This window comes from Anoplopoma fimbria, chromosome 7, assembly GCF_027596085.1.
Source record: "Anoplopoma fimbria isolate UVic2021 breed Golden Eagle Sablefish chromosome 7, Afim_UVic_2022, whole genome shotgun sequence".
NCBI lineage: Eukaryota > Metazoa > Chordata > Actinopteri > Perciformes > Anoplopomatidae > Anoplopoma > Anoplopoma fimbria.
Window position 1 is genome coordinate 13,532,662 of NC_072455.1, and position 27,287 is coordinate 13,559,948.

General features: G+C 42.4%; 2 protein-coding genes across 3 annotated transcripts in view; both read right to left on the reverse strand.

Moving 5' to 3' along the window:
- The window catches only part of dock11 (dedicator of cytokinesis 11), a 61,114-nt gene extending 39,780 nt beyond the window's left edge, over positions 1 to 21,334 (reverse strand). For both annotated transcript variants that reach the window (XM_054601489.1, XM_054601488.1), the window contains exons 1-16: positions 21,074 to 21,334; positions 15,763 to 15,879; positions 15,173 to 15,262; positions 14,342 to 14,424; positions 12,946 to 13,012; positions 10,875 to 10,970; positions 10,381 to 10,515; positions 9,283 to 9,466; positions 8,241 to 8,320; positions 7,166 to 7,249; positions 6,808 to 6,948; positions 5,129 to 5,422; positions 889 to 1,011; positions 657 to 739; positions 354 to 476; positions 56 to 132 (exon numbers count right to left, since the gene is read on the reverse strand). In XM_054601489.1, coding sequence (XP_054457464.1) covers positions 56 to 132; positions 354 to 476; positions 657 to 739; positions 889 to 1,011; positions 5,129 to 5,422; positions 6,808 to 6,948; positions 7,166 to 7,249; positions 8,241 to 8,320; positions 9,283 to 9,466; positions 10,381 to 10,515; positions 10,875 to 10,970; positions 12,946 to 13,012; positions 14,342 to 14,424; positions 15,173 to 15,262; positions 15,763 to 15,879; positions 21,074 to 21,178 — 1,882 coding nt within the window. In that variant the 5' untranslated portion in view covers positions 21,179 to 21,334. The remainder of the gene's footprint in view (positions 1 to 55; positions 133 to 353; positions 477 to 656; positions 740 to 888; positions 1,012 to 5,128; positions 5,423 to 6,807; positions 6,949 to 7,165; positions 7,250 to 8,240; positions 8,321 to 9,282; positions 9,467 to 10,380; positions 10,516 to 10,874; positions 10,971 to 12,945; positions 13,013 to 14,341; positions 14,425 to 15,172; positions 15,263 to 15,762; positions 15,880 to 21,073) is intronic.
- A 684-nt stretch (positions 21,335 to 22,018) lies between these two features.
- Positions 22,019 to 25,780, reverse strand: haus4 (HAUS augmin-like complex, subunit 4). The gene is made up of 9 exons (XM_054601675.1): positions 25,597 to 25,780; positions 25,192 to 25,331; positions 24,735 to 24,866; positions 24,447 to 24,587; positions 24,231 to 24,327; positions 23,991 to 24,136; positions 23,631 to 23,761; positions 23,446 to 23,514; positions 22,019 to 23,219 (listed from the first exon to the last, which is right to left on the reverse strand). The coding sequence occupies exons 1-9, from the start codon at positions 25,661 to 25,663 to the stop codon at positions 23,033 to 23,035; spliced, it is 1,110 nt and encodes a 369-aa protein (XP_054457650.1). The 5' UTR covers positions 25,664 to 25,780; the 3' UTR covers positions 22,019 to 23,032.
- Between the last annotated feature and the right edge of the window lie 1,507 nt (positions 25,781 to 27,287).

Sequence of the window (27,287 nt, forward strand, 5' to 3'; positions counted from 1 at the left end):
GCACTCGACTAGACAAATGTTAGGATAAGGGGAGCGTTTAGAAGTGACAACATACTTGAGAAGTCAGGTGGGACACACTCAATGGTGACATTCAGCTGTCCTGGGATGGTCTGAAGCTTGCTCTTTTCAGGTCTGGCGAGGAAAAAGAGATTCAAAGCAAGAACAAGACGCAGTTAAGTCTGACCTAAAGGAGCTTTCTACATTTACAATGTGTTATTTATTTACAGGATGACCTCCAAATTTGTATTCTAAAGCAGAGCAATGCCATTTGAAACAGACTTAAGAAGGTATAAATGTGCAAGGTATAGCACCTAAGCGCTGGCTAAAATAGCAGAAGAGTGGTGATGACTCACTTCCTGATGTCAGCCAGCAGCTTGATGATGTCATCAGTGGAGACTTTGCTGCTGTCCTGGCGGTAGAGAGGAGAAAACTTCCCGTCCATGTCCAGGCTGCCCTGGGCGTCTTTGAACACCTGCCTGAAAACCCATTATACAGCGTATTTACATAACAAATGAATGGACCTTAAGGTTTAAGAATCCAATGCATTATCTAATTTATGATGTCTTTTATGCTTTTGTATTAGGCCGTTCCAAAGATGAATCCAAGCAGATTTATCACTGTGTAATATTTGGACTCGTGGCTTAATCCGGTCTTACTTGGCAGCCCAGGCAAACGGCATCCTGTACTGGCCCAAGCGTTGGCATGTCTGCTTGGCAGCTTTGAGCACCTTCTGAGCCGTCTGCAGAGACACAATGAGAAGACAAACAGAGGACGCAAAGTCAAAACGGAGCAGAAAAGGCAAAGACACAGTGGTGAACTGGAAAGCTAGGTTCGCTTTCGTCTTGTGTATGATTTTAAATAGGTGAAAAACTTTGGGGGGCAGTGGACCTTGTTGATGTCCGAGGTCTTGATGTACGGCTCGGCACAGTGCGTGATGCCGTTCTGCAACACCTTCTCCACGCGGGCCACCAGGAAGATATCTGCATGGGGGTTGGTCACAGAAAAGATACCCTGGAGGAGAGAGAGGGAGAAATGGAGTGAGGAGGCTAATTAGGGCAGGGACTCCATGACATAATGCACAACGCAATCTGTGCTTGTATCAGCAGACAGGCAATCATCATCAGCAATTCAAACAGAAAATGACTTTTCAGTCGTAAATCCATCCACTGCTTCTCTACAAGTGCAGGGGAAGTGGCTGCCGGTTCCACAGGAAAACCACATTGGGCTCATATCTATTTCTGGTCTGCTGAGATGTGGCCGTCTTTAAGCTTGCAGTGTCAGTTCACACAAACAATCTCCAGGTTCAAACAAAACCATGCTGCTCATATTATGACATGAGCTCATATAAGTGTGATTATGCTTATATAACCTCCACCGAGGCTTCTGGGAACAGGAACAAAAAAATCTAGACAGAATCAGCAGGAAGTCATTTTGGAAATCATAAAAGTTTCAGCATAAAACTGAGCGACACTACCGAGGGAGCCATTGCACCATGTGAGCGGCTAATGCAGCTTTAAATCAAAATAGATGTAGACATCACAAACTGCACATCAATAATACACATCTTGGAGGGAGAGTAGCAGGGTGCCGCTCAGACAGACACACTTCCTGGTTACGCTCTAAGCCATAACCCTGTCCACCCAGCCTCAATCACTGATCATCATGGTTTTAACACAACCACACGCAGCTGCTTCTAGTTTCAATCTTTCTCTCATTTGTTGCTGCACTTTTTGCACAATGTGAGGAGGAAACAGAGCTCCTAAATTCAACATCATACTTCCTAGAATAGCTCGCGAAGAGTGTCACAGCTCAACAACCGACCCAGTTTGTAGCTGGGAGAAACTCCCCAACATTTGCACTTAGACAAATGCATTTGATTTGTGAATAACGTAATGAACTGGAACGGAGGCTGTGGGTCCCCAGAGCTGCTGATGTAGAGCAGAGACGTAAGAGGTGGAGGCTCTTTCCTTGGACCACACCCAATGCACCTAAATTAAACTGTGGTCTGCTGAGCTATAACAGCACACTAATCACAGAGGTGGAGGCCGCTCCGTTTGTATGCATGTGTTTGTATGTGTATGTTCTGCTGGTGTGGTACTTTCACAGATGGCAGAATGTAACATTACGTCCATAAGTTAGACTTTATATTTTGTGTCTGCAGCTTTCCAGCTGTGTCTGGCCTGTTGCTGTCTGCTTCAGTCTCTGTTACAAATACTGTTTCTGAGTGAGAGGAGGGTGGGGGACAGAGAGACAGGAGAGGTTTAGGAAGATAAAGAAGACTAAGGGGGGAACAAAGGTAGAAATCAGTGTTTCCAGTTACCTTCTTAGATTGGTCACAGTATATATACATGTATTTAATCTTTGTCTTTATTTAATTCAAAAATGTTTTCTTTATTTTAAAAATGTTTCCTTTCTCTTTTTAATTTTCTTATTCTTGATATTGTTCAAAATTGTCAGATCTTTTATATCATCTGTTTTGTATCAGTGAATATATAGATGAATATAATTCTATAATTTCATATCAATGGAAATGAGCACTGACACAACAATATACTGTAATCATTCTATGCTCAATAAAATATATGAAATAAGAAAAGAGCAAAACAGATACAGTTTCTGCTCTAAATACTTGTTTGACTCTCCCCTGTTCATCTTCTCACCTCCGTGTTGTTTGTCTTTTCATGTTGTTGCCGTGACAGCCCAGTGACGTCTCTTATCACCGAAATAGAAAGTGAGTATCTCAGTACGTTTTATAAGCTAGCTGCTGCTAATTTACAACAGGCACAAGTCTTGCTGAGAGGTGATGAACAGACTGTGTGTGTGTGTGTGTGTGTGTGTGTGTGTGTGTGTGTGTGTGTGTGTGTGTGTGTGTGTGTGTGTGTGTGTGTGTGTGTGTGTGTGTGCGTGCTGGTCTCACAGCACCTGCAGGAGTTAGCCTGAGCCAAGAGTAACACTCACTCATGGCCATTATCATTTACAAAACACTCTCTCGACTAAAAATACAGCAAAGAGAAAGTGACGCAACATAAAACTTACATCAAGCACTGGGCTGATATAAAACTGGCAGACCTAAGGAATTCTGAAATCACTGGAAAGTGTTAGCTGAATGAGCTAAACTGAGGCCCCTTTGGATCCTTTGAACGTTTTTACAGGCTGGACATGAACCAAGCGCCGTCTGGAGACACACTCACCATCTGGAAATGCTACAACAGCATTGAAAAATTAAAGCACAGCACGTTAAAGGTAGAAGTCACTATGAAAAACACTGTCATCGTATATTTGGATGAAGAGCCCCATCATCACAGTGTCAGGACGCAAGAGGGGGACAGGGAATCCGTCAAACGGTCATGAATCTCTTGTCCCACTCAGGCCAGCTGCAGTCAGCATGAGAACGCTGAGCGCTGTAACAGAGATCCAGCAGTCTGTCCCCTCACTGAGCTGTGTGAGGACTTTTTCAAAGCAAGGCAAGACTGAGGACAGCCTTCAATCACAACCTGACCTGGCTTAGAAAATGTAGGGTGTGAATAATGTTCCACTGGTGATAATTCAGTTTGTTAATCCTTAGTGTGTTTCTGTTTCAGAAGAGGTACTGAAAGGTCTTCTAAGGACACACCACACAGAAGGGGTTCCTGTAGATATAACCCTTGGAACCACAGTACATCGAGGTTTTCTCTGGTGTCTCAGGTTGTCAGTTTATCGGTGTCTTTGGATGGACAAAGAGGTATTAAATTCATATACTTTTATATTATAAAGTACCATCAGCTGCCTTTCTTATGTGGAAGGGTATTCTTGCTAGGTGTTGTTGTTTAAGTCACTGTTTCTGAAGCAACTTTCAGAGAGGTTTGTCATAAGTAAGAACACAATCTGAACAAACCACAAGAAACAAAACTGAGATTAATAGCTTCAAAAACAAAGTCATAAACATCTTATTCAGCAGCTCGACCAGAACAACACAGAAGGAGTGAACATTAAGAAAAGTCGGAAATAAAGCTCATGCGAGTCCATGCGACTTTGGTTTGTAATTCTACGAACCAATCCAAGAAATAAAACACAGGAAACTTCTCTGGTATTATAATGGAGGCCTTACTTCTTCAGCAGACAGCATTTCTATTGTTGTGGTCGCTGGATATAAATCAGTATGGAAGCCTAGTTTGAGACTGAAAGTAATGACATGACCAGCACCTATCCTTTTAAGCTTAAGTCTAATGCAGGCTACACAACCTTTACCACAAACTATACTGTACAACATGGCTTGTAAAATGGGCACTAGGGAAGTGATGACAACTTTTTGTATTGATGATCTTTGAAAAAAGCAAGTCAGTAGATGACTAAGGCCCGTGACTTTTGTTGTTTTTGACTCATTTCCAGTCTGTACCAATGCAGAGGCTGATTTTATTTAAAAACATGCAGGTCAGTTTGCAGTTTTCTCTTTTTATACTTTGCTACAAAGCTTTGACCTCCTAACATTTGTGTTAGTTGTGCTCAGACCACACACAATGGAGTCTCTTCCTGTGAAGTGATGATTTGTTAATCATTCTCCATATGAGCAACTTTGATTTTTATCAAGACAGAGAATAGAGTCTAATTATTATTACTTGAAGGCGAGCTACTTAATGTTGTCTTTAGTCAAAATTTTAGACCACAGATAACATTAAGTAGCTCGCCTTCAAGTAATAATCCTGAAGATTTTCATTTAAATAAATGTCACTATCTATTGCCGAATGAGGTAACACAACTGAGGCGGAGCCTGTGGCAGATAAGAGCCGCTAAAGGAAACTGAACTGAGATCTTCGAGGTTGTTATTGAAAAAAATTCTATATGCAAAATTACCATGATGTTTTACATCACTTTATAATCTTTTAATATAATAACCAGTTTGACTCTTGGTGTATTTGTATTTGCTATATTCTTATTTGAAAGTTTTATGCTAGATATAAAACACTGATAAACAATCTAACTTTTTTAAAAGACACTAATGTCAAAATATGTTTCACAAAAGGGACGGCACATTGCGTTATTCACACTTTGATCTGTATGACTGACACAACAGTGACTTCTGACTGGCCGCTCACTATCAGTGAGTCATTTCCTCAATCATTCAGCTCTGTAATCACAGCCAAGTTTCTACCTGTGTGGGGAAGCGCAGCAGAGCCTCCGACACCCTCTGGAGAATCGGCAGGCCGTTCCCTTTCGCTGAGTCTCCGTTCACCATGACTCCACCTCCCCCTCCACCCTCACTGACTCCTCCTCCTCCTCCTCCTCCACCTCCGCCCTCAGAATCGGATGAAGGAGAGAGCTGGCCCGAGGCGTCAGTCAGCATCTCCCTGACGCAGGGGGGGTTGAGGTCAACGTGGAAGTCGGCCGAGATCTTACAGCTCTTGGAGACGTCGAAGAGGGCGAGGCTGATGAAGAACGGTTCCACCTGGGGTCCAGCACAGAGAGGGTTAAGGGATTTTCCTCTATTATATCCCTGGATTCATTTACTGTACATCACATTTCACGCTAACTTCATCCATTACCTAATATTTGGATGCATTGACCTGTTTCAGTATGGGTTATATTACATGCACTAATGTGTATGTAACATGTGACAGAAAATATGTGAGGATTAATATCATATAATCCTGATAAAAACATTGCATTTCTATATATCGGACTCTTAAAACAAATATTAGTTCATCCCTAGTTTGGAGAAATGTTGGAGGCAACGTTTAGTGGTGCCACCCACACACTTTTAAATGACTGTGCACTTATAACAGGATAGATGGTTCCTGCACAACTCCAGCCACTAAACATTAACCCTATCAGAGGCTGTGGAAGGAATGGAGGGAAGGGATAGGGGGAGGGAAAGAGAGAGCGCGCTGCTTCCAAACCACAAATATGAGTCAGTTCTATTCTCCTAACAGCCTCTCTAATGCACCAGCAAGCAACTCAATGTTTTATGACTACAGGGAGCCCCTCTGATAAAAGCTGGTGCTCACACACTCTCTAAACTGCTGTCTCATGCTGCCAGGAGCTCTTCACGTAAAAAACACATTAAAGACATTTTCACCACTCATCAGACTGACTTTTTGCATCATTCCTAAGTTTATTTGGAGCAAGAAAATGTAAGGTGGCTCAGGTTCAGAAGAACAAAAAGGGGAAACAATGTAGCAACATCAGTGAGTGGAATTGCTTGATGCAAACTGATTGTACTATTAACTCAATGTATTACAACAATATGTAGTTGTGTTGTATTTTGGTTTATGCCATTGCTTCCAGACAGGCCAACATGAATTATGAAGGTCTGCTTTCTGGGGCAGCACTGCAGAGGGTGAGCGTCGTGTAGCACGAAAAGGATGTTTGTGTGTAGGAATTAGTAAGGCTCAAGTGCATACAGACAAAATCACAAGATCTGTATTTTCACATTCTTTTTATTTCTAAGCAATAAGGTATTTTAAGGCTTAGCGTGCCTATTTATTTATATATTTATTCAATTTATCTATAAATTCTAATGATGTTTTAAATTATTCTATGATCATAAGGTCTTATGGTCATCTACTTGACTATAAAAAGTTCTAGGTTAAATGGATAGTTTGGATTTTTTAAATTAGAAGTATTCTAAATGCTGGTACTCCTGTCTGTCTGTATGGATAAGTACCTCATACAACCCTACCTCAAAATATTCAAACTAAAATATCCTTTTAAAGTTTATAAGTGGTAGTAGTACATGGCAAAACATAGAAACTAGTAGAGCCAGGTATTAGCAGAATCATATTAGCAGAATATTAAATGAATCTTTCATGTGGAAGTAAGGCGACAACATACATTGGTGAGGACGCCGTCTCCCTTCTCACTAACGCAGCCCTGGAGGCTGAAGGTCAGGTCGTGGCAGCTGACCACGATGCGACGACCAAAACGCTCCTCAAATGGCTTCACGTCTGGCTCGATGCCTGAGAAGTCCAGCCTCTGGATATCGGACAGGAGAAGGGGAGAGGAGGGAAGCATGAAGGCAGGAGAGAAAACATCAAGAGGAGAAAGATTGATCCAGTTGAGAAGAGAGAAGGAGGAGGACAAGGGCGAAGGAAACATGGTGGAAAGGGGAGGAGAGATCAAATAGTCTGAATCCATAGTGAAACAAATCAATCATAGGATAAGCAGGTGTTAAAAGGAGCGTCTTGTATACCTGTGTCTCAGGATCCAGAGAGAAAAGCTTTTGTCTGCTTTCATTCCTGTTGATCTTATTGAGCTGGTCGGTCTCCCTGGCATACTGCAGACACACAGAGAGGAAGAATGGACGTAAAATAAAAATAGAATGACTAAATTATTTTGTATTCGGTATTAATGTTGGCTGGTGCTTTATATAACACATTGTTGGCAGGATTGTAGAAATACAGGGCCAAGTTTCTTATTATTATTTGCCAATTTTTGTTGTTCTCATTATTTGGGCCCAATATTGTTGTCTCTGCTGGTAAACCAACAGAAATACAGACACAGAGTGAGACAGAAGACGAGCATCAACAGACCCAGACAAAAGGATAAGAAGGGCATCTAATGGAGACAACCATATCAAACCCCTCAGGTCACGGTAAGAGCCCTAATCCATCTCCTTCCCCAGCTTCTCCTCCCCCTTTCTTCCTGTTCTCTCTGCGACCAGCCTGCAGACAGACTCCAGTGATCTTGTGCGTGGAGAGGGAAAAGCTGCGCTGGAGTGGCCCAGAGCAAACAGCAGTGAAACGGCAGCACAGAGAAACAGAGGGCTTTGTTGTCTGTGTGTAGATCTGGGTTTGTAGACATTAAAACCGCATGCTCTCTGTAGAATACACGCTGCTGCTCTCAGGCTTAGAAAACGGACTCAAACACAGAGAGGCCAACAAAAGAGCTGCTCTGCTACAGCTCTTCCATCATGAAGACATTTATGAACAAGAGATTGTAAATGTGGTCTGGTATAAAACTCAGACTCATGTTTGGGATTAGATCTGTCTTCTCTTGCTGTCATTAAAGGAGACACTGGATTTGATGACCATCCAACAAACCTGGCACTGTGCAGAGCCGGATTTAAGCATTCAAATGTTGATTTACATTTTGAATGTCCACGTTATGAATGAAGCTCTGAAGTTTGGAACTATTCTGTACAGCCCTAAAAAAGTGATGAGATTGAAGTGTGATTACCTTACATGTTTCTGTATATCTGTATCTCACTAACTCAGCCCCTCTGTCTGAATTAATTCATAAACCATCCATCCATCCTTTGTTCATACCTTCATAAGTTCAGGCTGTAAGCTCCTCCCCAGGCTCTCCAGCAGGCTCTCTCCTTTACCTTGGCTGGTAGTGTCGTCATCTGATTGAATGGGACATTGATTACACATGAGTAATGATGAGACATCAGAATGTACAGAGACTCAGTCTGACTACAAATAGTACAATGCTGACACATTGTTCCCCTAATGGCTTCCTATGAGGCTGTCTGCAAGTTGTGTTTCCCAGATGGACAAACTTGTGTGTTACATTCTACTGGCCAAATTAAAACGAGGCTATTCCCTATTCTGCTGACTCCCAGCTGACACATGATGGACTGAGTGAACCCAGAGAGGCCCTCCATCGTCCTGGACGGCCTCCAGGTCCTTCATCAGGATTTCTGACCAAGCTAGGCCTATTGGGTTTCACTCAAACATTCTGTGGAGAGAGTATATTATTATGTAAGAAAAAAGGGCCAGTGGATGCTGGAAAGACAAAGGCAAACTGCATAAAGCTGCTGGTATTCTTCCAGAGCTCAGGACAAGCAGCTAGTTCCACAATTCACCATAAACTGTCCCCCCCAAAAAAACACACACAAGAGAGTTTGGAAGAGAAACTAAAGAGTGAGAAAAAAAACAGCTGAAAGTTTTGATTAACTTGTACCTACAAGGCTGAATATATTTGAGAATTTTAACTGATGAGGAAGCTTTTATCTCTCTACTGGTAGATACTATGTGTACTATTAAACCTATTTATTGCCAATGTATCATTGTAATATGGAAGCCATTAAAATGTCATAACAGAAGGATCAGACTTCTTACTCTTAGGGGAGTTTTGGATTCCCTCCACTGCCAGGGAGAGGAATTACTTTAACCCTGGCTACCACTAAAACAGGCTCAGAGGTTATGTGCAAACATGCTATTATTATTATCATAGCTAACTGGACCATAACAATAGAGCAACTTTCTAATAAGCTGTAAATAATAGGTTGGCTGAAACATGAACTGGACTATTATATACATGTAGACTGTGTTAGTTTTCAGATGAATGTACAGTATAACTCACCCAGGGAGCAGTCCAGTGTCTCTCCACCATTCCTCCTGTCCTGGCTGGCCTCGGTGGTGCTCTGCAGAGCCTGTTTCAGCGTGATCACCCACTCCTCCATCTCTGCTTCGCTGTCTGCAGCCAGGAAGTGGCTGTAGCGGTCTTGCATCTTCAGCTCGAAACCATTGCGGCGCATTTTAGGGCTCTGAGGGGGGAGGAAATATTTGCTTTTTGTTTTTTGGTTTCACCTTCTTTTTCAAACACTTACAATTGAAAAAAAAGAACATACGAAATTCTGATAATTGGAGGAGTGCTATAGTTTGGGAAACGCTACAGGATTTTCCCTGAAGGTTAAAAAGCATTTATACAATTATTGTATTTTTTTTCTGACCAAAAAACACAGCTCCACAAGCTTCACTAGCCAGAATGAGTCTCCTCACTCTTCCCATTCATCAACTTCTGAGTGTGTTCATCAAGCAGAAAGCTTCATAGCAGCCTCTCTGGTCAGTGCAGACCTGAATGAGGTACCAGCCTGTGCCATGAGCCAACAGCAGCAGCCCTTTATAATCTGATGGAACAGGACTTTTCTGCCCAAGTCATTGGAATGCAGTAAATCCATCCAATCAAAGCGACTAAAAGCCCCTTGAGAGTTACGAGACAAGGAAACACACTGACTTTCACGAGGATGAGAGCTTGTGCCAAAAACTGAAAACTCACAGCCGGCACAGATGAAGAGAGACCAAGAGGCGTTCAATTAAACAAGCAGCAAATCTTAAAGGGATAGTTCCGATTTTTTTAATTTGGGTTGAAGATGGTTGTCAGCTCGCCCCCTGTTTAGAGAAACAAACAGGAGTTCCTGCACTGGATCAAAGCAATGTACTTATTCTATATATGACACAAACTTAAACGTATACTTTGTATTTTTTTTTTTACATAAAAAAATACAAAGCTTCCTCGTCCACAGCAGTACATTACTTTGGTACTCCTGAATATGTATATAAACCTCATACATCACACAAAAAATCTGACTATCCCTTTAAGAGCTTGTCAAACTGAAAAAAAGGATTGTTGTTGTGTGTGCATTTTATGTTTGTCTGTATTTTTTTCAGCCCTTTATACCTGAACAACATCTATACAGGAGTCCAGGTAGATGGATCCTTTGGTGTCCTTGCAGTTCTTCTCATCCTTGTAGGAGTTGAGGATGTAGGAGCCGTCGGGGAGCTGAGACAAGTAGAAGAACCTCCTTTTGAACACCTGCAATTCACAGCAGTAGAGAGCAGGTCAGATTCTAAACAGCTTATAACAGAGAAACGCAGCATTAACTGTGGTTTCATCTGTTTTTGCCGACATTTAAATTGCTCTGCTAACATGATTAAAAACCATTGGTGTAGTCGATGGAACAAATCTTGATTATAAAATATACTACAATATGATGGTATGGAATAATGCAGAAGATGACAGAGAAATGTGCGGTTTTATATAAGTGTATAAGCCACAAAGTAGACTGAAGAGTTGCCATGTCTCTGTGGTGAACCCTACGTTTTGCTGTTGTAGTTTTATTTGTTGCTGTTGTGTTGTATGAATAACAGACAGGACGTCTGGTGTTGACTCACCCTCATGGAGACAGACAGGCTGCTATTGATGTTGGCTTTCTGAAGCCAGCCCTGCTTCATGATGCCTCCCCTCTGGGAGCACAGCGATGATGTGTCCTGACAGAGATAAACACAAACACTGGAAATCCATCTAGACAGACTTTTCCCTGCAGGTTAATTTGGGTTTAGGGTTCATACATATTAAAGAGATTGTTTTAAGTGGACTTGTGTGAGGTACTTATCCATAGTCAGTGTACTAGCTTAAGTACACGGTGGTGGAGTTGCTGGTCTGCTGCTGCCTCGTTCGGTAAGTGTGTTTGTGTTTGGTGAATCTGAACTAACCATTTAATACACCAAAGCCACAAGATAGCACAAACTAAACCGTTAAAGGCAGTGGTAGACCAGAAACTTCAGTGTTCTGCAAGGTAAAGTTAGGTTTTTGTCAATGGAGTCTGGTAGCTGTAAAGAGAGCAAAGATAACTCTTTAGTTCCTTGACAGAAATGACTATCTGACAGCAACGTAAAGAGGTGAAATCATTCTAAATATAGCGTACACTTAAACTGATAATGATTTTTTTTAGTGTCTGAAATAAGTTTTGCTGCTGTCCCGGGGACGGGGGACAGCAGTACATTGCTTTGCTCCCGTGCTTGTACTCCTGTCTGTTTCTTCAAACTCCATCTACTGCAGGTAGTACACTGACTGTAGATAAGTACCTCATAAAAAACACTATCCCTTTAAGAACAACAATAGTCACTGTGCTTATAGACAGTATACTGTCTCAGCAGCCTAATGATTTGTGTATAAAACCTGGTAGTGAGAGATATTCACTAATCCCAGCAATCATTATAACATATTTCAGTCAGTGAAAAAAATATCAATTTCTAATCACATTGTCCAGCCAAATCTATTCATCAGGAGAATTTCTTTGGTTTCCCATAAAGGATCATAACTCAGCCTCAGTCCTGTCCCTGCAGCCTTTCCCTCTCATAACTATCATGGGACTGTTCATCAGCACCAGAGAAAACACAAACATCCATCACAAGGGAACGGTCTCGCTCATATACAAACACACACACATTCCCCGGAGTAATGCATCCGGTCACTTAAAGGAATTCACATTACAAGGGGGTTAATTAACTTTCACACACATACATCATGACATTGAGTGAAGAGGGTTGAGGTTAAGGTGTGTTTGTGTGTGTGCCCGTCTGTGATGAGCTTAATCACACTGAAGTGGCGTTTTGTCCTTCAACCAAGCATCACCACTCCGTCTTTCTCCCCAGCTTTGTCCTGTAATCTAATTGGCTGGCTGTTTTCCTCCCACAGCTTGCTTAAGTCCATACTGCCATCAGACCACCATGCATTCATGCCGCACCCTAACTCATACCAACAACGGTGGTGTACTTAGCATTGTCCCCTGATGCCTAATGTTCCAGACTGCATTCATACTGATTTAATGTTGTGGCCCCTGGATGGATATAAAAGGTTGTATAAAAGACACAGAGAAGCATATCTTAAGTGTATCATGTGCATGTGTGTCTTCTCTTTTTGTACTTAAATCGTCTTGCTACTAGCCTGCCAAGACATCACAGCCAGAAAGCAGAATGCAGAGATACTGTGACAGAAGAATGGCCTGTGTCGAGATGTAATAGAGCCATCTCCCCCCTGCCCTCCCCATCCTGGCTGGCAGCAACATTTATTTTCCTTCTATTAAACCCGTTCTCCATCTAAGATTATCCACATCCGGCCCGAGGGTAGAGGGAGGAGGGGGATCGATGAGGGCTATTTATAGGACAAATAAAGCTACTGGTCTCACTGCCTGGCACTCAGTCTCCAAGGGGCCACACTGCTGGGAATGGCTGCTCATACCTTTAGAATACGCAGCCAAATTTGTGTCACATCTCCGTGATTTAAAAAGATTAAAGGGATCATTTTAATTTCAAAACAGGGTTTATAGCACATCACTAAAAGCTGTGCATGTATGCATCGGTGTAATCTGTCCATAAAGGCAGTGATTCAATAGCAGACCACTCATCACCGCTACAGTGATCAATGTCCGAGATCTAACGGCGCTCAGAACCCACTACTCACCTCGTCTTTTGCGTCTTCATCGATCTCGAACACATGAGCTGGCAGCTTGTCTGTCTTCAGGCCTTTGCTTTTGAAAAAAAAACAGTGAGTGTCTTCAATAAATCAGCCCCCTCTGTACTGTAATTCCCCTGTGGTGAGATCTGCCTCACCACAGGTGATCTGATCTTGCTACGTCTGTACTCTGCTTGCTTTGTATGTCCTGTGTTTGCCAGTAAATCTTGCCCCATCTTGTCTGTTATTGTATTATCGTTTGTTTTTTTCTCTTGAATTTTGAGGGAGGATTCGCCCCTTCCTCACTGACGAGACGGCGCAGGTGCTCATCCAGGCTCTGGTCATCTCCCGCCTGGACTACTGCAACTCACTACTTGCCGGAGCCCCGGCGTCATCGGGCCATCAGACCTCTGGAGCTTGTCCAGAAAGCTGCAGCTCGTCTGGTGTTCAATCGCCCCAAGTTCTCCCACACAACTTCCCTTCTCCGTTCTCTACACTGGCTGCCTGTAAGAGCTCGCATCCAGTTTAAGATTCTGGTGCTAGCCTACAGGGCAGTGAAAGGAACAGCTCCTTCCTATCTCCAGGCCATGGTCAAGCCCTACACCCCCGCCCGACCACTTCGCTCTGCTGCCTCGGGGCGATTGGTTGCCCCGTCACTCAGAGGTCCCTGCGGCCGATCCACCCGGTCACAGCTTTTCTCTGTCCTGGCCCCTCAGTGGTGGAATGAACTCCCCACCGACGTCAGGACAGCAGAGTCGCTGCCCATCTTTAGGGGCAGGCTGAAAACTCACCTCTTCATGAAGTACTACCCTGAGCCTTCCGCTTAGCACTTATTGTATTCGTATTAGTTTGCTTCTGCACTTTTGCTCTGGTTTATGCTCTTAGATGCTTGTTTAAGAAAGGAGATGCACTTATGACTTCTGGTGACTAGTAGTTCTCTTGAATACCTATGTTGAATACACTTATTGTAAGTCGCTTTGGATAAAAGCGTCTGCTAAATGACTGTAATGTAATGAGGGAATTTGGAAAATGTTGTAAGCACATGTGTCTGTCACTTCAATTTATGGTTCAAGTGCAGGTTGCAGTGATAAAAATCATGTCCTTAGGCAGCTTTATCACCATTTAACTATGACTTCAAAACATCTGGGCTGCACCTGTTGTGTTGTAGAGGAAAAATCTGGGTGAACTCTGTGCAGTTATTTAATTTTGTATGCAGTATTGGCTCCACTCTGCTGAAGCATCAGAGCTGCAGTAATATGCAGAAACGATTTGTTGCATGATGTCACCCGGCAGACCCACATGAGCCAGCGGAGTAAATCTCTTGTACATGTTACAGATTTGGCAGCAAAGAACTTTGATGTTGTTGTTGCCCTGAAATGTTTTTCTCCCTTCATATCTTCCTTACCTCGGCAACATGCGGAAGTCCCCGGAGTAAGCCTCATACTTGTAGTTGATTACGTGCCAGTCAGTGTTGTACATCTTGATGCACTGCCAAACAGATGAACGCAGAGAGCTGGATTAGGGGCAGCAGATCCACTCAAATATGACAAGCATGCTATAACAGCAAAGGGGTCTAACCGAGCACTTTCCTACAATTCCAGCTCCATAACATTCATCAACTCAAAAGAAGTCTGCAAAGCAGCAGGAGAACTGATTTTTTTATTCAGTGTGAAACTGCACGCAGAAATTCTAGATTAAGTCAGCTGAAAGGATCTTTGTTCATCAGATTCTGAGTCTGTTTTCAGGATCCCTATGCCATATCACAGTCATGAGGGCTGGCCGAGGAACACAGATTCAGAGCCTGGCAGAGCAGCAAAGTTTATCCACACATCATGCCAGAGGAGTCTGTTTTTCATTGCTAATACAATATATCATCCGTACAGCGTGTGTTTACTACTGGTCTGAGCATTCTGCGTTTCTTTATGAGCTTCGAGTGACCACTTTAGGCTGGATGTCACGAAAGCTTGTTTGAAGTCTTCAAGAAATCATCCTTTATGTTTGTTTAGATTTTTTATTTGTACTCTTTGCATATTATGTCTGCTTTTTATTGAGCAGACTGTAATTACTAAAAGGAATAAAAGTCATATTACTTAGAAGATTTAATGTCAGCTATGAATCCCGGCATTGTTTTTGCACCAAAAGCTCCATTTTTTTCATTTTCAGAAACTGGAACAAATATGCCGTTTGACACCAGGGGTAGCATAGTCATCCACATGGGACAGCTGGGTTTAAGTACCTCTTTGGCAAACAGACTCAGGGCCTCCCGCTCAGCGTTCTGAGGCACCGAGGGAACGACGGTCCTCCTCTGCCGTGAGATCTGGGACTCCTGAACGCACACACAGTGAGACGCATCGGGGCAAAAACAAACAGCGTTATAGTGACAGTTCTTTTTTTTTTTATCTTCCCATCAAGAAGTAACACAGCAAGGGAACCACAAACAACAGGCAAAGAGAAAGTGAATGAGAGGAGGCAGGAGGCGCAGATACAAAGAAACAGAAGAACAAAAAAACTAGACACAGAGTGAGCCGTGCCTCTAAACAAAAGCACATGTTGCAATCAGTAAGTACAGAGCAGAGGTACCTGGCTGGAGTGAGTTTGACTCGTAAATAATTGAGCCAGGTGTGTTGGGGATGAAAAGTGATTGATGATGGGAAACCTTTTGTTAGAAAGGATTATTTACAACTCTTTGTTCCCGTTTGACTCAGACAGTTTTACAAGAAAAAAAGCTGCTGATCTAAGCCCAGGCATCCTGAGTTATGATTTCATCCTGGGGAGGAAGACAACCAGAGGACGCAGCGGGAAATGGACAGAGAAGAGAGGACTCACCGAGACATCGTCCACGGGGCAGAGCAGCAGGTCTCGGTGGGGGTCACTGTGGATCTGGGCCTTTCTCTGAAACACCACAGCTTCATAGTCCAGCGGTTCAATAATCTGTGGCTGCTCCTGAGAGGGGGGAAGACGGACAGAACACAAATACGCGTGACTTCAAGAAAACAAACTATTTATTTCTGGTCTCATGCTCAGATCATTGCCTCCATTCCTTTACTGTGGCTCTGGCGAGCTTCACATGACCTTGTTATTTGAAAGAAGTTAACAAGGGCTCACCCCCAGAACCTTTCATCGCCCGCGCAAAAGCCGAGCCACAAGAAATCAGGCAAACAACCACACAAGTTCAGAGGAGTGTCACGGTGTGGGGGGAAACAGTTGCTCAGAGTTGTGGGTGGGTGGGGGGGAAAAAAAGGCAAAAGAGAAGACAAAGTCAAAGACAGAAGGGAGCAAGAAGGGTGAGACAAAGCAACAGTGGAATGGACAAATTATGATATTTGACTTGACAGTTATGAGCGGTCAGATACAGTGTGTGTGCTTGAGAGAGGCATATATAATAACGAAAAACAAGAAATATATCACATGCCATAGCTTAACATCATAACTTCCTGTTTTGAGTTTCATAGAGAAGTGGAAGATATGAAATCAGCATCTCTGCTTTATGTCTTAAAGGGGCCTACAAGCTTAAACCTAGCATTCAACAACTAGGTCAGGATGTGATCACAAGTACAAACCTAAACCACTTGGAAAGATTCTGAATTAATTCCAAGTAAGTTCCCCTTTAAGCTCGAGCTAAGCAGCGGCGGTGGTGATGAATAGCTTAGGCAATAAGCCTCTGCTGAGCGACACCAGGCAGAGGAGCTGCAGGCCATTCAGGCATGGCAGTGGGGAGAGGGACTCTAAAAACCCAGACAGTGGAGGGGGATTGTTGAGTCATGTTCCACCTTGTCATATTTCCATTTAAGAGCCGTGCAGCTGAGATGCAGAGCTTTTTTTCTGTACCACTGTAGGAGTGGGCAGATTGAGAGAGAGCCAGCAATAAAGTAAATGCTGTAGCTTGGCTGCTGCTTTTTTTTTTTCCTACTGCTTAGATTTCCTACTACCTTCCCTCTAAAACTATCACTGGGCATGTGAATGTGCTTTGCTGTGCATATTATTCAGTTCATCTGGATAACATGCACACTTACACGGTGTTCCCCCATTTTTACCACTTAAAGGCCCTGACCACATATTTTCTATTCCACTCTCACTACAACTTAACTTAAAATTTAAACCAAAAAAAACAAAAAACACATACTTTTAAATATGTTTTATTAGATTTAAAAACAAACGAAAACTTAAACAACTTGTTTGCATACAGGTACAAACATGAAATTAAACCTCTGCATTAAACCTAATCATTAGGAGCAGTGGGTTGCTGTGAAGCACCCGGGAAGCAACTTGGGGTTCGGTGTCTCCCTCAAGGACGCTTCCAAATGTAGGAGCTGAGTTTGCCTGGGTTTAATTCAAAGGCTTTAAGCAGCATTAAAAGTTGGAAAAACAATTGAATTCCACACCATATGACAGTTTTACATGTTGTGGATCAGTTCGTTCCAACACCTCAGTGAAGCTATATGATGTTTACACTGAGTCAAATCTTCCAATCCAAGACTCCACACTTCCTGAGACTTGATCCGGGCATGTTTGGTATCTTTGGAAACTTTGGATCTCCACTAGAATTTGGAAAATAAAGCTCTGTGGTTTTGAACACCGTTTGGCTATACAGTAGAGTTCAGTAAGGCTTTAAAGGGGTTAACCCCCCCTTGAATATCCTTGTATCTAAAAGGAAAGAAAAGTCCTCCCTTTAGATGTTCTCTAACCAATAATTTGGCTCGTGAAATAAGCTGGTTACAAGTACGTGTTCTCTGCAGATTTTTCCACCAGACCCCAACTTTCTCTGTTGTCTGCATGAAACCTGCCATTAGCTTTTTCTTTTTTGAACCACTAACCTAAAAACTTCCCAACCCCAATGAAACTTTGGAAAAGCGAAATTTAGTATCTGCAGAATCCTCTCTACATTACATAGCTTTACTTTTATGTTTTTACATCGAGGCCAACCACTGAATAGACAACCAGCAACCTGAGCAGCAGTAAAACACAAACCCTGTGAGACTGTTGAAAGCATTACACGTGACTGTGCCGGCCCTGCACCCGAAGCGGCCGCTCTGCTTCCTGTCATGTGCAACAAGCTGAACCGCAAGCGCTATAAGTCAGAGGCAACCATCAGCGCACAGTGGCTCCACTGCAACGCTGATCATGTTACAGAGAGAGAGGGAGGGGAGGCAGGCAAAGACAGAAGGAAAGAGAGAGAGAAGGAGAGAGTTCTGCTTTCATAGAAGAGGAAAGAAGCTGAAGAATCACAACAGGCAGCTGTGAAGCAACACTCTCACTGATTGAGTAACAGGAGAGATGCTAAAACATGAAAGGACATGGCCTAACATTTGGGTGTAACTGCGTGACGCAAGCATCAACCAGGCCGGAGGACACTCTCACACCAATCACTGAGTGCAAAGCATGACTCCCAGTGATGCCTCCAGGGGACGAAAACAATGATGATGATGATGATGATGGTGGCAAGTAATGGTGCATTTCCAGATGCCTGCTGTCCCGTTACAGTTGAGCAGATGGAAGGGAGCCACGAATCCAACGTGACCAGGTGGATTTTATCACGTTGGCCAAGGAAGTTTACACTTAAACATAACGGATGAGCGCACGCACACACACACACACACACACACACACACACACACACACACACACACACACACACACACACACACACACACACACACACACACACACACACACACACACACACACACACACACACACACACACACACACACACACACACACACAGAGAGAGACACACGGAAGTCCCACACAGTGTGAAGCAGCTCCACTGTCCCACAGCTGACCCCACTAAGTGCTCCAATCTTCTTGTTGCACTCACATTGAACGTATGGATAAATAAGGGATTTTTAAAACCGGAGTTAAAGCTAATTATTTGGATTAAGTTTTAGTAATCCAACACATGTACAGCAACAAATTACAGTGTTTTTTTCTATTAAGTTTGTAATTCACTGGTTTAACTTCACATTAATATGATGTGGTTACAAGTACACAACTGACTAGAAGTGTGTTGCTGTCCAATGAAATACCCCCCAAAACTTTTTTCATAAAAACAAGAAAAACTGTGGATATTTTGGATATTTCTCTATACCCACATAGATTGGTATATGCGGTTTACTTGCATAGTGATGTGACAGTGAGGCTTGTATAGCAGAGACAAATGTCAAGGAGACTTTATTAATCCACATAGTGTGACATTTCTACCGACCACAGACTTGCCAGACTGCGTGTAGTCCAGTGTACATTCATAAGGAAGATGTTGTTTCTGTGTCCTCTACACCCTATATGGCAACAGTGCATTCCTCTAAAATGGTTCCCAAATGTGTCATTTCCCCACTAGAATTGGAAGCAATAAGACTCCATAGTTGATAGTCCAGTTGGCATCAGAGCACTCTTGTTTTTACCAAATAAATCAGAAACCTTTTTCCAGCAGATATTTAAACTTATCTGAGAAGTTAAAGCTCATGTGGAATTTAAGACATTACCAATGGCCCTGTCCAGGAATCACTGCAACGCAAGGCAGCAATTAAGAGGAGAGGTTATCAGTCACTCCTGTGTTTGACTAGCCAAAATGTCACGGCATGAGCGGCTGTGGCGTAGTGGAGAGCAAGGTAGTTCTCCAATCAGAGGGTCGGTGGTTCGATACCCAGCTTCGGCAGTCGATGTGTCCTTGGGCAAGACACTTAACCCCAAGTTGCTCCCGAAGGCTTGCCATCGGTGTGGACTGGATGTTGCATGAATGTTAGTTAGAGTCTGATGGTGGCACCTTGCATGGTAGCCTGTCATCAGTGTGTGAATGGGTGAATGATATGTAATATACTACTGATTGTAAGTTGCTTTGGATAAAAGCGTCTGCTAAAATGACTGTACTGTAATGTCACTCCACATTTTCACCTTTAGTCCTGTGCTCAACCTGCCGTCTCCTTCTATAAAGTTTTATTTGACTCTCTGCTTGGAAACGTAAAACCAGGAAGACAGGAAGTATGACTGACTTTATACAGATGTTCAGAATGAACACTCAAACACAGTCACACAGGAAGCACAGTCACAGCATGCCTGAGGGAATCCTCACATACACACACACACAAAACAATGTTTGTTCTCAGTTACCAAGCCAACTGTTTATTCCATAAAACGTGCAGCCAAAACCTGCTACTAAGAAAACACACATCAGAGCACAAACATCACAGGTGGCAACAAACAGAAACAAGACACTCACACACACACACACACCACCTCTGTTGCAGGAATCAAAACCATATCACATGGTTATTACACTTGTGACCTCTTTGTGTCACAATCCTCAAGATGATCATCATAAGACTACAGCCTAATCGAAAGGGAACATACAAACGTATCCAGCTCCACTGCCTTATTTTAGGTTCATGTGTGTCAGTGTCACACAATGAGAAAAGTGGAGGTGTTACCAGATGTGTTCAGATAAAACAAAAATAAGTGAATCTGCACTGACATCAGTGGAAGTCTCAAGACGAATGTCACGCCATGAAAGTAAGTTTTCACACACATACACACGGGCATGCATGCAAACACACACATGCTGTATCAGCAGGATCCTTGGAGCTATTCATCTCAAACCACTGCGCCTAATCCCTCATTATTGCAGTCTGTTCCAAGGCACTATATCAGCCACCAGCACTGCTATTGATTCAAATGGGAGGGGAAAAAAACGAGGCATTAAAAATATATATATATATTGCACAAATGTCATTAGCAATAGGCATCAATTATAAGAACATGCATGGACTGCCTTCTTTTTGTACAATGTGGCCATTTCCAGCAGCAAAAACAGGGAAGCCATGCTGCAGCTGTCCTACTGGCACTGCTCCTCATCCGCCAGCACACAAAAGGAGCCGCACATGACTGAGAAAACATGTGTTCCTGTGGACAATGTCATACTATTCAGAAAGCCGGCAATTCAGAAAGCCGAGTCCACATATGGGAGTCGAACTCGCGGTATTTGATCGCTCTGTAATGACCTGTCCTTTGCAGAGAATGTAGTACTGTGCCAGTACCGCTGAGACACGGTCACAGTGCACTCAAGAGACGTAACGTTAGCTATAGGTTTACGTTTAGGCTGCAGCGAATGAAATCTGGACAGAAAAAAAAAAGCTCCGCTCACCACAAGGTCCACGGAGCTCTTCACAGCCTCCGACACGCTCTGTCTGACTTCCGCGGCCGTCCCGGGTTTGCTTAACCTCTTTGTGAATTTTCGCACTTCAGACATTGCGCGCCGTTGGTTAAAATCCACCTCGTATGTCCCGGTGTGAATACGAGCATGCCGCGATACCGGTTGTGTGACAGCACAGATGTGGGTTGAGTCGGTCGGGAGGTGGACCAGCCAGCGGTTCTCGTCGTGAGGCGGGGCGGCTGCTGCTGCTGCTGCTGCTGATGAGAGGAGAGCAGAGATGGTCGAACGGAGCGAGATGCTTCACTCGCACCTACTTCCGCTTCTCCTCAGAGGGGCAGACATAACCAAAGAGAGGCAATGTAGAGAATATAACGGAGTGGGCGTTAACATGACAGAGTTAAGACTAAAATTGAAATGTTAAAACACAATTCCTCATACATAGGCTTACTGTATGGATAAATACAATTAAAAACAAGCACGTATTGTGATCATAGATAAGTTTAATTTCTGATAGCTGTGAGAAAGTCAAAATAAACATGACAAAATAAGGGAACAAATTAAGAAACTTCTGTTGTGTCATGTGAAGGAAGTCAGCTAATTTGAAAGTTTGAACTAGAATTACTTGTGCAGAATATAAGGGGGGTTAATAAAACATTTTTAACTGTGGCTCAGGTGCTTCATTCTGTGTATTTTGGTTTTGGATAGTTGTATATTGTATAAAGACAATGGATAGAAAAGCAATAAGGACGTATGCTAAGAGTTCATGTCTTGTAGGAAATATGACATGACCTCTGTCAACAATGAATGAATACTGCCATCTTGTGGAATAAGATGAAAACTGCGGCAAAATGGTACTATCCTGTGCATTTATTTCAGCTATTCTTCTCAACAAAATTTCTTTAAGGCAGCAGTTTAATTGCGAGTTTTTTTTCTAAAATTGTAACTAATTTCCTCCCTGAAGGCATTTTTGTGAAAACACGGAAACTGCCAGACGTCGACAGAACAGTGAAGGCAACATGGACAGGACAAATGGCTGTGCTAATCTACTATAAATATCATCTTTATGGCATTGTTTTATAATGGACAAAGTAATAGCAGCAAAGTAACACTTATTCAAATTAGGCTATATAATGTGGGCCAAGACACAAGAAGAAAAAAAAAAAGGATAAGATGAGTGTTGCATGACTCCCGTCATATCTGAGAGGATGCTGCCCACATGTTCGGCCCTGTCTTGTACATTTTTGTCAGTGAGAACAGATATCAGCTCAGAGAATCAAGTTATATGAAAATAGGACAATACTCATATTCAGGCTCATGCTGATGCATTTTTGTAGATTATTTCCAGGTTTATACCACAACATATACAGGAATGATCATCAAACTTTTGACACTTTTGACTATGTATTGATACCTGAGGTAAGGTGTTCAATGCAGATTAAAATTTTACAATATAGATCTCAACACTTTAAGTTCAGGCAGTTAGATCGAAGCCAATAGGTGCATTACTGCTGCAGACTAGGACGTCAATTGTAGGGCATTGGTACTTTGAATTATCTATCTATCTATCTATCTATCTATAGTGATTCTCACTTCTTCAAAAGTAGTTACGCAGTCATATTGATGATAGCCAGTGCTTAGTGTAAAGCTGAATCTTATTAAAAGAGTAATAAATTCTACATTTCTTGAACTCCAAATGGGTTGTGGTAGAGACAAAGACAGCAGAAACGCTGATTACCATGGTGACGTTTTAAGAAAACTGAATTTATTCTTAAATAAGGGGCTGTAATGGGAGTTAGCCCACTCACGACTGTACATGCTACATAGTTCCTGTAGGTCAAACGTTCATACAGTTTGTGTGTCAAGTGTCCAAAAGCCATCATGTCATTGTGAGCAATGCTCCACTATGAAAAGGGAACGGCTGGCTGTTGTCCCAGCAATCATATATGAACTTCACTTGTCCTTGCACTGGGTGAACTCCTTCAGAGCCCAGTTATTCATTTCTATCTCCTGCCGTAGTCTGCAGTATTCCTCAGCCAAGGCTTCAAACTCCTTGCCCAAGATCTCAAAGGAGGCCAGTTTCAACTCAACAGACTGCTTCTCCACCTGAGAGGCCTTCAGCTCAGACTCCAGCTTCTCTCTGAAATTTAGACACAACGACAACAGACTGTCAGGTTTTCAGAGAAGTATCAGCCAGAATGTAGTTTCTATAATAACTTTTTGGCATTCTTGATATCAGGAAGTTACAGTACAAATTCAAGGCCATTTTTACGATGAACACTAGTGAGGAACAGTATGGGGTCCCTCAACTTCAATCAGTGTGTTGCCTTTGACAAAGTGGAGTTATATGAATGATGGCCTCTTGCCTTATTTTTCTATGAGCAGATATTGAGTCCACTGTGTATGTGTCCAGCTGAATCTCCACCATCTCAGTCCTATGAAGGAAGAAGAGAAAAACATGCTTTAGTATGTCTTTCTAGATAAAGGCACCGGTAAATAAAATGTGATATCAAAATATAGAGAAGCATGCAAATAATTGAAATCTCCTTACTTGATCTTCTGCAAGACTAATTCACATTTTCCCTCAAAGTAGTCTAACTTCTTCCGGTCCAGATCTGTCTGGATCCTCAGCCTGTGGTCCAAGATTAGAGACTGGAGAAGCTGAATACACTTAATCACTTCCTGGACACAAGTCAAGTAGAAAAAGAAAAAAAACTGAGAGGAAAATATTTTAATATTATACATAACACAGCATATTCAATGGCTTTTAAAATATTTTTTTCTTGAGACATTTTGCTTTACAAGTGAACCTGCAAAACAAATATGCATATATATGTGATAAACTGCCACAAGACGGAAGAAAGGTATTAGCTTGTGTCAGTTTAGTACATGCACTTGAGAATGCCCTTACAGAGAGGTAGAGTTGAGTCTGTCTTTGCAGGAGAACGGTGTTTTCCCGGCAGGTCTCCTTCAGACTCTCTGCTCTTTTCTTCTCTTTGTCCAGCTGGGCTGACAGATGGGACAACTTGCTGTTCTTCAGACCCTCACTCTCATTCTCTAGAATTCCAATGCAGGACAATAAATTGATATAAAAAGTACATGTAGTGAGAGTGAGCATATTTACTGAGCAGATACTATCTAGATACTGTACCCCATTCAGGTTGATAGTAAGAGAGCAGGCTCAGACACTTTTTCTTCAGATGTTTCTCCAGCTCTCTGGGAAGACCCTGTTTCATTCTTTGAACATTCTGGTGACGATAAATACAGCATAGTTGGTAAACAAGCTACATTCGTTACTGAAGTATCTCTCTCTCTCTCTGATATCCTTTAAGTATGAAGGTGTATATTCTGTGTTTTGCAGACTCACCTTCTCCGATGGCATGAGCTCCAGAATCAGTTGGGGGTTCAGACCCAGAAGATTGGGCTGGTCCTGTTTGGTAGTGCTACTGGGATCCAGCTGTCTGACACACTGCGCCACCAGCAGACACTTCTCCATTGTCTCATAGAACTACACACACAGACACAAAGTGAGAGATCTTTTGTCACAAATGTTCAGCTTTTAAAGTATAATATTACATGGTAGCTTTAATGACCAGAAATATGTTGCCCATGAGTAATTGACAGCTCATTGTGGAAACAAGTATATGAAATGTACCATGGTCTGGTCGGGGGGCACCGTGGTGTGGTGCTTCCTGATACAGTGGTCCTGGATCATCTCCTGCAGCCCTTTGTGGAGGCTCTCGGAGCGCAGCCAGTGACGCCTCTGGCTCTGCAGCTTCTGCTCAGCCTGGAATAAAGCATCTGTAAGTGCTCACACATACACAAAAGCTAACACACTCAGACCAGAGCAGGAGGAAACAAGTTCCATCTCTGTGATTGCAATTATTTCTGGTTACCAGTGGAGGTTGGTAAGTCAAAGACTACTTAATGTGTATTTGAATATGAAAACCTTATCTTCATGAAGTGGTAAACATCAAGTTGTTAGGTCTGTCTTAAGTTTAGTTTGAATTGCATCATGTCTTACATTCGTCTTGCAAAGCAATAAGCTTGTATGTTAGTAAATGTGGAAGGTAACATTGTTGGAGTTGTGTTGTTCCAGTCTCTTCTGATACCTTTTCCAGCTCTGTTTTCAGTGGGACCGTGAGTCCATTTCGGTCCACATGTTGTGACAGGGTGGCCAGGAGTTTACAGAACTGGGGGTTCTGGGTCAGATCCTCCTCTGTAATGTCACACAGTGGGAAGGAGGCGAGAACTGGGTGGGAGGACAACAAACACAGCAAACGTGTTATCAATGGACAGACCAAATCACTGACATCTCAGTATATGCAAACTACTTTTATATTTAAAGATTTAGAAACACGTATTATTTTGGTTTTCGGGTATGAATAAGCAAAATGGAAGTACGATCTTAATTCTTGTAATATAAGGTTACAAGCCTCAAAATCTGCATTTTATCAGAGTAAGTTAAGAGTATTAGCTGACGTTAAATTAAGTTAGCAACTAAACATTTGTCCTACCCTGTTGATGCAAGCCGTCACCCCTCCCAAGCGATGATAAATGTGTAGACTCAGGACCAGCGGACATTTTCAGCTGAACTCTGTCTTTATTAACAAAGCAACTTATCGGTTTTTGGATATCTGAAGAATGTTTTCGCTAACTTGTAAACGCAACATTAAATGCGTACTTCCTGAATCAAGTTGCGCGCGCTTGAAGGATGGGTTCCTATTGGCTTAATGAGCCACGTGGTCAATACAACCGAGTTCTGCCCTATGCGAGAACGGCATGCCAGTCGCGGGAGCGCGCACTGCGAAGCGAAAATTATATTTCAATGATTTTGAAGGAAAAGTACTGTTTAACAACGATATACTCTTCTTTGTAACTATTGGTAATAAAATAGGCATGTTGTCTGTATTGAATTTAAATAAAAAACGATTCCATGCATTTTAGGTTAGCAGTTTTCTCCAAAAAAATACCAAAACTCGGCATTACATTCGGCAAAATACTAGGTCATCATCAGACTGCATCTTCAGAGTAAAGTTTCATGTCAAAATCAGTCAATCAACATCATATGTTAAGCATTATATTATTATATGTCACAGCAGTTCAGGTAAAGATAATTCCCAGGGTGTGTTGAACCTTTGGCATTGTTCAGCTCCCTGGCTCTCTCCCTTTGGATCCGTTATCTAAACTCTTTTGGTTCAGTTTGGTGAGGGCGTCATCTCAACCATGCAGGATACTCCTGCACAACTGTTACACCTGCCATATCTCTAACATATTATTCAAGGTGAGAATTCATTTAATTAATTATCACAATTATATTTCTTGATTTATGCCACTTCTGGGATCGGGTAGTTCTGATAGTGAAAACTCACTCTGCTGTTCAAATCCAGATTATGTAAATTCAGTACAATGAGTATTAATCCAAACAAACAACCACATCTGAGTCCTGATAGTTTATTACTCCTCCAAAATAATATAAAACTGAAGAATTTACAAAAAAATGCTTTTGATGTAGTATATTTTTAGGGACATCAGTAAAGTGGGCTAACATTTGTGATAAAAGGTTCCCTGAATCCCACCCTTCAGTCTTTTGGTGTCTACTATCATGTTTTGATGCTGTTTATGATTCTCCTTGTCCTAAATAACATTTTAGAGCTGATCTTTTCTTGCCCTTGGCTCTGGCCATCAGCTGCCAACAGCAGGGCCAATTGTTGCTGTTGGTGTTGGCAGTAGAAGAATAACTGAAAATGTTTGGAGCTAACCAGTGGGTTGGTGAGGTAGGGGGATGACTGGGACTCATAATTTCAATAATCGTATAATGACTTATTATTATCAGTACTTGAAAGTTGAAATCGAAGAGATTACATGATGCGACTGGTCATTGATTGGGTCTCCTGCTGCTTCGTCCAAAGACTTATTCTAAGCCTTTGTTATGCCAAATTTTACCAGCTGTTTTTTAAGACTGGTTATAAATAAAATAAAAGAATTGAGCAGGTCATCATCACATTCTGTTCCATCCATATTGAATCTGGGGTTCCCAAATTGGGATTATTCCTGTCCAGTGTGGCTTTCCCCCATGACCTCTGGCCTCTCCTGTGTGCTTCTCTCAGCTGTTTCCTTGCAAAGGTCCTTGTCCATATCTGGTCTTCTTGGTGCCGCATTCCTGGTGTTTTGGAACCCTATTTTATCTAACATTGCCCACACAGTT

What these genes read in the sequence shown, in the direction of transcription:
- haus4 (XM_054601675.1), bottom strand. Translation starts at nt 25,663, where the DNA reads ATGTCCGCTGGTCCTGAGTCTACACATTTATCATCGCTTGGGAGGGGT. An exon ending in TTACTATCAACCTGAATGGG is followed by an intron (nt 24,137 to 24,230) that starts GTACAGTATCTA and finishes TTGGAATTCTAG; the next exon opens with AGAATGAGAGTGAGGGTCTG. An exon ending in TTAGTCTTGCAGAAGATCAA is followed by an intron (nt 23,515 to 23,630) that starts GTAAGGAGATTT and finishes CTTCCTTCATAG; the next exon opens with GACTGAGATGGTGGAGATTC.